Source organism: Thermobia domestica, chromosome 9, assembly GCF_964235325.1.
Source record: "Thermobia domestica chromosome 9, izTheDome1.hap1.1, whole genome shotgun sequence".
In the NCBI taxonomy this organism is placed as follows: domain Eukaryota; kingdom Metazoa; phylum Arthropoda; class Insecta; order Zygentoma; family Lepismatidae; genus Thermobia; species Thermobia domestica.
The window spans coordinates 55,983,097-55,997,542 of record NC_137462.1 but is presented as its reverse complement, the minus strand read 5'-3'; the positions used below and the strand labels follow the sequence as shown (position 1 = coordinate 55,997,542).

Sequence of the window (14,446 nt, the reverse complement as noted above, 5' to 3'; positions counted from 1 at the left end):
GAGCGACGCGAAAACTTCCATCACTTCTTTGAGATAGTTTTTGATGCTCTACCAAATGGAGGGCTCCAAATTGAATCAACAAGATCAATATCATCTATCTATGACTTACCGTTCCCAAGATATGGCTTCCTAAATCTCCCGAAATCGGAACGTTTTTGGCCAGTATCTCGGAACGGAATGACTGACGTGAAAAATTCCATAATTTCTTTTCAAGTAAGTTTGGCCCTCCACTGTACAACACGTGTTGCGGTTGCCGATCATTTTTTGTTTTCAATCTGTCATGTCGACCTTCCTCTTCCGGCAGCAGTAACCAGTTCACCTGTGAGTGTCGTGGTGTGAAAGTGGTGGTAAAATGGGCGACCTGACAGACTTTCAAAGAGGAATGATTGTTGATGCCCGTCTGGTTGGAGCTTCAGTGGCAACAGTGGCGAATATTGTGTTAGTATCGAAAGGCACTGTGTCCAATGTCACGAGGGCATACACAATTCATGGGCAAACGACGTCTGCAAAGCACAACTGTGGTCGAAAGACAATCATGTCAGATAGGGAACGGAGGGCATTAAAACGGATTGTAGCAGTTAAAAAGAAGACCACTGCAATGAAAATTACGTCTGAACTCAATTCCGGTCTACAGAACCCGATTTCATCGAAAACACTGCGACGGGAACTTCATAAAATCAAAATTCATGGCAGGGTCGCTATTGCCAAACCCCTAGTCACAGCAGTAAATGCGAAGAGGCATACCCAGTGGTGCAAGGCGTGGAGGGGGTGGTTCTGTTACAGTATGAGCAGTGATATCGTAGTTTTCTGCAGGTCCCATCATAGCCCTGCATGGAATGATAAATGCTAAGCCGTAAGAGGCCATTTTGGGGGACCAGGTTCTACCCATGGCCAAAATATTGTTCCCTGGTGGTGATGGCATCTACCAAGATGATTTGACACCCTGTCACGCTGCAAAAACGGTGAAATCATGGTTTGAGGAGCATGACCAGGAGCTATCACACCTCCCCTGGGTCCCACAATCACCTGATCTGAACATCATTGAGCCATTGTGGTCTGAGTTAAAAAGGCGTGTTTGGTCTCATTACCCTCCACAAGCATCCCTTAAGGAACTGGAGCATGTTTTGGGGGAACAATGGTACAAAATGCCACACACCATGATTCAGGAGCTGTATACGTCCATTCCACGTCGGATCGAAGCTGTTTTGGACGGAAAGGAGGCCCCACACCATACTAGGTATGATTTTCACACTTTTGCGAACGTTTTAGATTTTTTTGTCCAAACCCTGTATATATATATATATATATATATATATATATATATATATATATATATATATATATATATATATATATATATATATATATATATATATATATATATAGAGAGAGAGAGAGAGAGAGAGAGAGAGAGAGAGAGAGAGAGAGAGAGAGATAATTCAGTAATGAACTTGTAAAGTTCGTTGAAAAGAAATCATGGCTCTAGCTATATCTTCATCCATTTTTTATGTTTATTTTTGTTTCAATAAGCAATTAGCAGTAGTCGGAGCTGTTGTAGGTAGCAGACAAACTTTAAAGGGCTGTATCTTCGAAACACTGCAACCACAAAATCCAACTTTCGCTCCTATCTCAGAGCGTCTTAACGAGATGGGTACATACGTTAGAGAAGAGCCCCTCTCTATTATGCTAATAACTCTGAATCAGTCGAAAGAATCATTGATACTTTTGATGTAGATGATGCATCTTCAATCAAAGTGTTCGAAGTTTACTTAAGAAGAATTCAGGATGTAGCTTTGACTCTTCAACGATGTTGTCAATGAACTGAGTGTTGTACTTGGCGACAAGGGCGGGCACATTCGGCAAAAGTGTGATCGTGTTGTTAAGTACTAATTCAAATTTCGAAAAATAGAAGAATATATTTACTGTTGTGGAAGATTACACTGCTGTTGACATCGACGTAAATCCTTCACAAATTTTGTTTCCGGTATGTTTCAGAGACATCTGCAAATGTGTAAATCATTTTCACATCTTAAGCGTATTCTTTGACAGTCTTTCGTTTGAATATCTTAATAACTTGTTGATTATTTCACAAAACAAAAACGGTAAATTGACTTCCATAAAGAGAAATTGGATCATTTAATTTTTATAGTTCGCGTACCTTCAATATCAAAGATAATGTTGCTCACAGCAGAGGAGAAGGCATTTATTATCGAGGACTATTTCCAGTCATATGCTGTGGGACAGTGTCTCACTGCAGGAGATGAGAGCGCTTTTACTGTATTGCTCTGGAGTGTTAGTTATGGCATATGAAGATGAAGACTTCATCAGCAACATATACTTCAATGATGAAAGCAATATTTATATTGATCGCTACATCAATTGACAGTTGATTATTGACCCATTCTTGCACGGTTTGCTGCACCAAAATTCTGTCGTTACAAGAACAATAGATACAGCAAAGACGGAGCTACTGCCCACATTGCAAGACAGTCACTTGTTCTGCTCACGAGAGTTTGGATGTCACTTGATTTCCCGTGGAACGGATTTTCCATATCCTTCCCAGTACTCTGATCTCATGGCTTCAGATGTCTCATATGGGGTTTGCTGAAGGAAGCAATGTTCCGAACAGATAATCACTACCACTATACTGGTGGTAAGAGAGAAGATCCGGACATTCGTTTTGTCGTTCCAGCAACTCGTGTTCACTACCACGTTCATCAATCTACAAGACAGCTATGAAGAATGTGCGCGAGGTAATGGTCAACATTTTGAACACATGATGTACAAGCGCGGTTCCTCTTAAATTTGCAATATATGTTGAGCAACATTTAGTTGAAATCCATTTAACATCATTTCTTATGTTTCATTATGTTGTACAACAAATAAATAAATGTCAATGACGTAATTTCAGTACTGTTTGTTTTGCCGCATACTGTATAAACTACAAAATGGATTATATTTTATTTCATGCTATCCAAATTACTTATTGGATTTTTATATCGACTGTTCGTTTGTTGAAACTAAGCATTCTTTTCTCGATCGAGGCTATATTGGACGTGAACCTATAGTTTAAGGTAAAATACACTGGTGCATAAAGCAATCCCATAGGGTGTCGCGTAATTAAGCATTTAGTAAGTTAAAATCAATTTTGAGACAGACTATATCAGTCGACGCCTTCAGCGGCAGCAACAATGCTCTGTACTATATAGAGTCACTTCTTTATAGAAACTTGTAATGTTTCACTATTATATTATCTACTGTATATATTAAAATGCTAGGTTATATTTGTGGTTAAAAAAAAATATGTTTGTGGCCAATCCTTTCTACAGTGAGTTCTCGGATACCTTAGGCTCTAGAAAGATGCCGTTTTCCCTGATCGATTGCAAATTTTCTGTACATTGCTCAGTTCTAATTGAATTTTTTTTTAAAAAATGGCTGTTATTTCTTTACTGCATTTTTTAGGGGTACACTGGAAGTGTTGAAATTTCTTAAAAAGTAAAGCATCGTATCCTATGAATTATACATTCCAACATCACACATATGTATACGGGGTTAGTATATCTATCCGACATTTGTTTCATGGCCAAATGATAATGAAAAACGAAGGATAACCATTTCTCCAGCCTAAGATGAATCTTTATTGTTTGGAGTGTTTTGCTCAATGAATACCATATATCACTGAAATTATAATTAATTGTATGTGTAATGTATTTGCTTATTACATATTGCATGCAAGAAGAAAGAAAACGCTGATCATACATGAATTAGAAACTCTCCATGATTATAGGCTCAAATCTTGCAAACGGCGAGATACTGAAAAAATAATCGAAAAAATCTTTCCTTGCCGATTTTTATCAAGACGTCCTTCACTTGTGTCTGTAAAGGGACATGTACAGATGTTATGAGGAATGACAAAGAGATTCATGCTCATCGCTGTGTAGAGAGCGCAAGTTCAGCTAGTTATTAATTAAAAAATCAAGTAAAAGTGCGTCATGATGTAGCGGGCGTTCAGTAAAGTGTCTCCTTAGTTTAAAAAAAAATAATAATAATAATTGGGAACCACTAACTTAAGTTGGGAACAACTAATATAAAAATCTTTTCTTATCACCTTCATTTGATTTGACTTCATTTCATTTCACTTACCATATTTGCCTCAGAAACTGATGGTTCTGTTTTCACATGCTGCAAGATGTTATGGCACTTCAGACGGAATACATGAAAGTTTTCTAATGACTCAAGGCAGTCTATACAAACATCATTAGAGAATGGGTCATCTATTGATACCTGTCGAACAAAAGTTTCTTAGTATACAGTATTTACCATCTTATAACTATTTTCTTATTAGTCTATTTTTATATCTGTACTATAGCTATTAATTGGCAATTAAACAAGAGATGTTACAAATATACGTATATACACATAAATATTTATCAGAAACTAGTGACTAGTGAAGATAACACAAAGTCTACACCCATATCTATACCCCGCATTCCAGCACAGCATACGGTTCTATTTCCCAAACCTACTACTACTGCAATATGCTCTCTGTAAGTCGCAAATATCACGGAGCAGGAACACTAGAATAAGTCATTTCTAAATACTAAGGCTGGTATGTCTGATTTGTCGGATTTTACAGTATATGCAATTGTCAAAGTTTTGATTTTGAAAAATTTCACATTAATATTACAAGACTATCAATTTTCAGAAGTACATCCCTTGATGCCTCACAGCTATTTCCTGTTCCTTAACTTTTCTCTTCTTTTCTTCCAACTTTTTCACTTTCCTATCTTACGAAGAACTCGTAGTATACTTTTTTTAATGGGTATTATTGTTATGTTTTCATCATACATTTTCTGGTAAGGAATTCGCTGTATATTCCAGCTTTGTTATTTGTTTCATCGAGCTATAATATATAGGATGAACCATTTATCTTGAAATAAACTTGTAACTTTTAAACACATAAGAAATGCTGAAAGTTTGTAGACGCAAACTCGACAGGAAGACATTGATATACCTTGCAATATTATCCAGCATTAACAAGTTACCAATCCAACATAAAATCTTATGTTTGCAAATTGCACTACGACAGCTTATTACATATTATTAAACTATATATTAAACGAAAACTTAATGCCACATTTATTATTCAGTGTTATTAAGATAAAGCAATACTATATTATTCGCCAAGGAGTATTATAAATTGTGGCACTTTTACTGACATAAATGATATTCAGGAGCCATAGAAATGGTATACGAACGTAACAGTGTTGTCGTTATGTTAATATTGATAAAATAACGCAGTGACCAATTATTTTCTTATATGATGATTCATACTGCACGGAAAATTCGAGAGCTAATTTGCAAAATCAACATCTCTTTCTATTGCTTTGTGTTCAAGAGCATACACCAAAGACAAGAAGACGACGCTTTTATAATTTGTTTAGGTAATGTTCTAATGTATTACGTATATTACATATTAATGTTATATTAATAATTTTCTTTCATCATACACACTACTTCTTTTTCAATAAAACGCACATTATTTATAATTTGTTATGGTAAAATGAAGATTAGCATGCAGATACGTGACCTCACAGATTACACCATGAAGTCTCTATTTTCAAACAACTCTTGCCTTTAGCTCTTCCTATCTTCGTGATCTTGCGCTTTTTACAGGCTTTGATCGTCTCCAACCTAATATATGAAGTTTTATTTTGATCATTTTATTTCTTTCTTTTTATGACTGTTTACAACAGATCAATTATATATATTTGTTTAGTGGTAACATCCACATGATACATCTCTCTCATCTATTACGCACTTAGCGTAAATGGAGTTTCCTGTGTGCAGACTTATAGCAATTGGAAAAGATCTTAGGTTCAACTTTTTGGACTTAAACCCTGAAAGGCTATCTAAGTTTTGTGATTAGAGTATACTAAGGCATGAATGAACTCTGGAAAGAGTGTCAGTCAGGGTTTTATGTGGTTCAAGATCTTGAATAGTAATGAAAATATCCTATCTGATCCCTGACATGTTCTAGATCAGCATTTCTCAAATTTCAAGCTGGGACTAGTTTCATTAGTCAGAATATTCTACGGACCACACTACACTTCTCCCTTATTCTTGTTTTTGTGAATATACTTGTATGCCATTTTAATTATGCTTTTAAAATAATATTAAATTTTCCTTAATTTAATATTGGTATTAACATAGGAAAATACAAGTTTGTAACTGTTATTTAATATTTGAAGGATATTAGGAATATTTTCTAATAACATATGTACATATTATTCGGATTTACATCATCTTTACCTTATTAAATTACATAATCTATACCTGTTTGAGGCTCTCAACTGTATTGTCTGATACTTTTAATTTTTTGAAGTAATGTTCGCTGTAAGAGGACTACAAGAGCATATCTCGAGAATCACAGTTTGAGAAACGTTATTCTAGATAGATGAGAGCGGCATTTCAATCACAGGAAAATGAGCAAAAGGATAATGAAACAAACTTCTAAGAACTTCGCACATAGAAAGTGAAAAATGAAATCTTTAAGTTTAACGTCCCACGGTTATGACGGTGATAATGAGAAATGAGTGAAATGGTGGAATGAAGAAAGTGGGAGAAAACGGGAGAACCCCGAGAAAACCCACGAGCACGGTGTTTGTCCACCACAAAGTCCACACGGCGCGAGCTGGGATCGAACCAGAGACCCCAAGCACCGGAGGTGAACGCTCTACCACTGAGCCACCGCACCCCCCACATAGAAATTGAAACAGATATTTAAAAAAATATGATTCTACTCTAGCCAATCTATCCAAAGAAGCAGAAAATCCTATTAAATAAATAAATAAACTATTTAATATGGTCGAAAGAGGAAATTCCAAAGAAATGAAAAGAATCAGGATTAGTATATATCTACGAAAGGCAACTAAAGGAACTACAATTGTTGAGGAGTGCTTCAAGATCTTGCCAACATTCTTGTAGCAGGGTTAACCCCTATGTAGATGGAATGATTGGAGATCATCAATATGGTTTCAGATGACATAGGTCAACATGCAACCGAATATTTTACTTAAACAAATATTTGAAAAAAAAAAAAAAAAAGTCAAAATATGGCGGTACAGATCACAAAGTATTCGTACACTTGAAGAAAACCTAGGCTTGATTAAATGGTCTACAAGTTATATAATATCTTGAAATAATTCGGAAATCTCAAGATTTAAGGTTCGTGAAAACACGTCTTAACGAAATAAGAAGTAAAATGTGGATAGTAAGAAAACTGTCTCATTATTTCAAGACCTATAACGATTTGAAACAAGAGAACGCATTATCTCAGTTATCTGTCAATACGTGATAAAAAAAAAAAAAAAAAAAAAAATTAAAGATATAGTAACAGGGGACTACTGTTCAATGGACTGGACCATCTCTTCCATTTGCAAACGATGTAACACTGATAGAAGACAATATTTACATGAAACATCCGTAAAGTGTTGCACGCCGATTTCAACGAAATTTTGCAGGTAGATACTACACAAAATAAAGTGACCCGTATTTTATCGTTTTTGCGGAAAAACGTTTTGAAGGGGCCTAAGCCCCCTTCGAAATATTTTCAAAAATGCTCTAAATTTCCAAAACCTCACAAACAATTTGCAGAAATTTCCAGCATATATATTTCTCATACCTAACATATATTTCTGGGGCCCGTATATCTTTCTATTACGAGCCAATGTATAAGTCCCACTCATGGAGTAACTACACGTAAAAGAAAGAACTTCTGAAACGACATATTAATATCTTACGTCTCACAGACAGGAAGCTGTTAAAGCGACATTTACTGAACAAACAATGCGAGAGATTTCTGAAGAAGCATTTCAAAGGCAGCAGAATATATCAAACTGTATTATGAAATATGTATAATGTTATCTTGCAGTAGCAAGCCTACGAGGTGGTCATGCTCATCGCTGCATATGATAAGTTCGAGCAATAGTAATTTTATCTGTGTGTGCAAAACATATGACCGATAATTGACAAGGTGGTGTGCAATTACACTTATCTGGCCCTTGGCTTGTGCAATAACCTGCTTACTTGTGATAATGATACATGAATACAACAAAAGAACACTTCAAGATAATTAGCCATACGTGCAAAATGAGATATCAATATCTACCTTGTGTACATAATATGCAATCAAGAAGTTAAGTACATTGCGTCAGATACTCATATGTGTATGATATAAATTTTTGTTCTATCAGCGTGTTAAAGAAGAGAAATTCAGCATGAATCCCGCTAACATTCTGCATTTACTGTTTTTAGCTTTTGAAGTGATACATCCACCAGAGTTTAGCTCTTGTTCTTACAATAAACTTTCAATGCTTCTCACTTCGTACAGTATTCCACAAGCCGGCGTCATATAATGTTTAACACTCCAATGTATATTTTTTAAAAAAATAAATAAAAAAGGACAGTAATAACCAATCACTTTTAAAAAGCACTTGGTTGATTTTCTTTCTTTTTTTTTTTCAGAAGAGGAAATGTACCATAATTTCAAATCTTCAATGTATATAAAAAAACTTCTAAAATTAAAAATAAAAAGAAACAAACAGGCTGAGGTTCCATAAACTCACTTTCAAGCAGGGTTGCCAAAACCATGGTTTTTATTGAAAAAACCAAAAAACCAGGGTTTTTTGGTTTAAATCCGGTTTTTTTTTTTTTTTTTTTTTTTTGTTTAAACCAGGTTTTTTGGTTTAAATAATTTACTCTATGTATTCATATTAGATATGGACAGAAATTAGTTTGTTTCGCGTTGGTGTTATTATGGAACAACAAGGTTATGCTGGAAGGGGTCACATAAGCTTAAAGCAGAATCCAAACCGCTTCTCGGCTTACATCCAAGAGAAATTGTCCATTTGGACACGAAACCGGGACTAATTGGTCATAAATGCGATTGCCGACTCACTCACGAAGGACTCCTGATAAAAAATACGTTGTACTGATCTTTACATAGGCCTACTTGTTAATATAATTGTCAAGAGTCATTTCAGAAGGACAAAAAGATAAACAGTTACATAAGTAAAAACATTATACAGAATGATATATAAATCGGGAAACTCCCGCCTTAGCCATTGGGAAAATCCTGTCATTACTTTAAATGTATTTGTATGTAAAATTTTAAGGTCAACGTATCATAATCACTACACTAAAACTGAGGTATTAAATTACAAATTTCGTATGTAGATATTCAATAAAATTAAAACAAAGTGAAATCCAAGCTGATGTTAGAAGATACGTAGGCAGTTGATAAATTTTGCCAATTTCTATCAATATATTTAAGCAATCTTGGCTAAAACAACAGGCATTCATTCAAGTAGAAATATATAATTTGGTTTCATTTTGTATGTTAAGGCTTAACACCCTTATGAAATACCAAGGTTATCACGGAGAAGACTTTCGCTTAGAGGGACACCACGAATCGCTACTTGGTTTACGCTTGAAAGATGAGTTGTGGTTCGACCGAGAATTGAACACGGAACTCCTTGATTAAAAGGTGAAAAGTAGACAAACGTAATGTGGATGGTTTGATATGTGGAAACGTCACCATGAAGTTTACACGATTTAAAGCACTTTTCATTCTTTTTTTTTTCTTTTTGCTTAAACTTTTTTTTTTTTTTTTTTTTTCAGCTGGTTTAACCAGCCAACCCTGCTCTCAAGGAAGTGAAATTTAAAAATTGAAAGTAAAATTGTCACTAAATAAAAACAAAATAAGGAACTGCATACAGGTAAAAAGCCAAAAAAAAGTATATAAACGTAAGAAATTGTAAACAATGGGGATTCATTGGCAGTCAGTCGGAGCAGTCTTTGAACAGTCGGTCCGTCAGACAGAACAGCACAGAGTCAACCATTAAAACCTTGTCAGTAATGGACTTCAGTCTGTTTCATCCAACCTTCTTGTAAGTACCTCATTAATATGCTAAGAAGCACTACATAAAAAGTTCGTGCATGGAGGTCTTCCTCCATGACAGGCATAATATTGAAAAATTTATAATGTCTGTATTTAATTTATAACCTTTTTCAGTTACTCAATAATAAAATGCATCTAAAATAGTATTGTCCTTCTACCAAAAATAACAAAAAGAAATATCCTGTAATCATTATTCAATTAGTAACTAATCAATCTATTTTAAAATTACGAAGCAGTACATACGTGTTAGTTGGCGAAACTGTAACACGTATGTACTTTATTATGTAAATATATTGTTTTGTCAAAATAGTTAGTTTGTGTTTGTGTATATCTAGTATGTATATATGCCTTTTTCTGCAAATTATTCCTGTCATTTTGAAGATTTCGAGTTTTTTTTTTTTAAATGTTCCGGGAGGGGCTTAGGCCCTTTCAAACAGTTTTTCCGCAGAAATGAAAAATATGTATTTCCTACTATTTTTAAGTCTAGTATCTGCATGCATAGTTTACTTGGAATCGCTTGTGCCCTTTTTCGATTTTGGCCTTTGTCATTATTTTTGGAGATATTTGAATAGAGGCCGTTGCTCCCCCTGCAACCATTTCTTCACACAAAAGAAAAATCCCGTGTTCCTTAATTTTCTATCTAGTATGTGTATACGCCTTTTTCTGCAAATTGATCATGTTCTTTTGGAGATTTCAGGCTTTTTTTGAAAATACTTCGGGAGGTGCTTAGGCCCTTTTTAAACCGTTTTTCCGCAGAAACGAAATATATATATATATATATATATATATATATATATGGGTCACTTTATTTTGTGTCCAGTATCTACCTGCAAAATTTCGTTGAAATCTGCGTGCAACATTTTACGGATGTTTCATATTAGTCAGTGCAAAACAACCCTAATACGAGTATTCTTTTGGCGACGTGTAAGGAAATCAGTGCCGAAGTGCTCAAAATCGAGTACATGGTAATAAACTGAAACAGAATTAAGGGAACATCGTAACCGATAATACATCATACGAGGGTATTACCGAGAAGTATAAACACTTAATTGTATTAGTTATGGACGCTATAGGGTACACACTAAACAACTGAATAAAATTCTTACCATATGTCGTTACGAGCTATTCTCATGGTTTATTAATTTTTTCCGTGTTATAATGTAAATTTGAGACTTTTTCACCTGTAAAACTTCATCTGCGCTACGAAAGAAGAATCAGCAACTTAAGTATTTTCTTGTACATATTTCTGTTCAAGCGAGAAGAATTTGTGGTGAAATGTTACTTGGAATTCTGGTGATTGAAGTTTAATCCTCGATGGCTGTGAAATGTCAACTACATTCTTCCACAATATCTAATACAAAGTTCTATAAACTGGTTTGTGAGAGGGGAAAAGTCTTCTTAAGGAAACAGAAGAATATTGCTTGCTTAAGTGAGAAAAAGAGATCATTATCTGGAATTTCGTGTATACCTCAGACACAATCATTTTTGATGATTCATGCTCCTTTAACTCTTCTAGGAGAATTTCACACTAGGAAGAGTTTTCAAGGAGTCAGATGTCGCTAGACTATGTGTTACCGATAAAGGTATCAGAACTATTTTCAATTGAAAACGGAAACTGTGGCCAGATAATTTTATCCAATTACTCTAGTGTAATTTTAAAAAGTCAAGGAGGAAATGCACAGTAAATTAATGGCGGAAAATACGTGTTACTATTCCGCCTAAAACCGATTATCGAACAGACTAAGATAGAAAAAACTAAAACTAAAAATTTATAAAAGCATAATTTTATCAGACGTACTGTATGGATGAGAAAGTTCGGCTAAGGTGCAGAGAATATCAGAGACTGAGAGTGCACGAAAATTAATTTTTAATGGAAATATTAGGTGAGGAAAGAGACAAACAAATAGATTTTAGAAAGCTACATAACGCTGAAACTTCATAATACCTATGTGTCACAAATATCAAACAGACAAAGTCAAAACTAAGATGGACGGAACAACATCGTTCGTATGAGCAATATCCTTGGGATGCACAAAGTTCCAGTATGAAGCCTAGGGAAAAAACCTTTAGATATACCAAGAAAAAGATGGGAGGATAATGTCAAGTAGAATCTTAAGGAGAGTAATAACAATAGGGTGTATCTGCTTGGCACAAGATAGAATCCAATGGAAAAATTTCGTTTCTTCAGCGTTGAACCTATGGAATTAGTTATATTTTATTTTGTAATTATTCCTTTTCTTATTGCAATCTTATAAATAACTTGTGGCATGAAATTCACCTTCCTTCACCAATATCTGAAACATTCTTACATGACTGGTTGTTATCACAGCGGTGCATGCTTCACAGATTCTGCTTTTGTTTTTATTTCATTTTCATTCTTATTTCGTTTCATTCATATCTGATAAAGCAACATGCGAAAGAGAAAAGTATTTTTTCTTATTGCGCTTTAAGCAATGAATGTTCAGATAATATTCATAACTGTAAGAAATTGATCGACGATTAAGACTAGTCAAGTTGAACAATGTTCGATTGCGTAAAATTCAGACAACATGCAATACTAGTACAACTGAATATTTGATGAAGGAGTTAGTGCAGTAAAATATTTTACATCCTTCTTCCCTATAAACTGTTAAAATACTGAAAATAGCTTTTTGTATATTATTATATATAAAATGTAATAATTCTTCTATTATTATAATTCTTTAGATTCTTTAGGTTGTTAGATTAGATTAGATATTTCCTTGTTAGTTAAATCCTCTAATTTTCCGTTTCATCACGAAGCAAATGATTCATTTATGTTTTCTTTTCTTTCTTTCTTCCAAGTAAAATAATTTCTCTCCCTCTTTGCTTCTCGAGGATATAAAAATACTCGGTTGAGAGTCTAATCGACTCTTTTGCAAAGGCTGATTTAGTGAACTGCGCCCTAGCAAAAACGTCTTTTTAAACATGCGTTCATTCTTGTCTTTCCGTTTTTATAAGACGGAGAAAAGGATAGAGAGCCCAAGTAGACGATCCCATTAAACTGAAATGTGTTTCATCAAGGTTTGAATGTTGTAGCTATTCTTACCCGATTGAATGCGTTGAGTAGTGAGTTACCCGTTTGAGTGAGATGGAACTCGTCGATTTTAACTAGTAACTATTCTTGCGCGAGTGAGTGCTTTGGGCGAAGTAGTGAGATACTTCTCCGTTATCATAAGCTGGAGACTAAGAATATAAAAGAGAAAAAGGACCCTAGTTCATGATTGCTAGGGTAACAATACTAAATTCAAAAAGAGGACTCACTAATATTTTATCTATCTCTTTGTATATTTGTATACATATTATAGTTTATTACTTTTTATCATTAAAAAGTAAGTTCTATATTTTATTTCAATAGATATATGTGCCTTACAATGTAGAAATACTCCTAGAAAAAAAGAAGAAGAAAAAAAAGAACATGTGCGAAATGAAATTATGATGTATGAATATTACACATCGATAACACATTAAAATAAATTGCAAATTCATAGTGAAAATATGACGAAAACCTCATATATGACAATAGAATAACCTTAATATCAGTTAGAAATACTTACTGTAATATTTAAACATAACTGAATCTTGGTAGTTATATTCACACTTTCTCCAGAGATATTGAATATATTAATCTTGTTCTTTCTATCTTCCGTACAAAGCCGGCATACATTAACTGAATGTTTCTGTAAAATAGAAGAAAGTTACAGTGAGTTGTTCTACTGGAAGCTGACCAACAAATTATTGAGCAGAAATAACAATAATATACATAACATCTAACTTTCCAATACTGACAGTTTAACAGGGGGAGGGGGGAGACCGGTGATTCAGTGATAGAGCGTTTACCTTTCTCGTGTGTGGGGTCTCTGACTCGATCACTGAACAAGTAAGTTTGTGGTGGACAATATCGTGTTTGTGAGTCTTCTCAAGATACTTCAGTTTATTCCCATATTTTTACTTCACCGATTCTTCCATTATTATTTACTTGCCTTAATCATCTGTCTCCCTTAGCCTAAGGGGCATAATTGTGGAACGTTAGACTGAAAGATTTCATTTCAATGACAGCTTATGGGTACAAGGTCGACATATTAACATTTATTTCTTTTATCCTTTCTACTTATGCCAAATTATGTTTGTATTTTTGCAATATTCAATTGTTATCTATTAGTAACCCGCTGTAGATGTTGCTCATAGAATGTTGTAAGATATTTCTTAAATAATAATAATATAAATAGAGCTGAAATGAAACCTGTCCAAGATGGAAAACGAAAATACTAATACGGCCTGCATAACACATGCATAAAATAATAAAACGCAATATGTAAGGGTCAAAAGTTTAACAAATACTGGAGGTTAGTAATTTCTAGAGGTCTGCGCGGACACGAAATATCGTATCCGCATCCGTACTGCATCCGCATCATCTCTATCCGCACCCGCATTCGCAACATCTCTACCCGCACCTGCATCCGCATC

At 34.4% G+C, this 14,446-nt stretch overlaps 1 protein-coding gene across 6 annotated transcripts in view; it reads right to left on the bottom strand.

Moving 5' to 3' along the window:
• Positions 1–14,446, bottom strand: part of LOC145694669 (uncharacterized) — a 508,204-nt gene that overhangs the window by 473,738 nt on the left and 20,020 nt on the right. For all 6 annotated transcript variants that reach the window (XM_081771146.1, XM_081771145.1, XM_081771143.1 and 3 more), the window contains exons 4-5: positions 13,537–13,659; positions 4,144–4,284 (exon numbers count right to left, since the gene is read on the bottom strand). In XM_081771146.1, the coding sequence (XP_081627272.1) occupies positions 4,144–4,284; positions 13,537–13,659 (264 nt within the window). The remainder of the gene's footprint in view (positions 1–4,143; positions 4,285–13,536; positions 13,660–14,446) is intronic.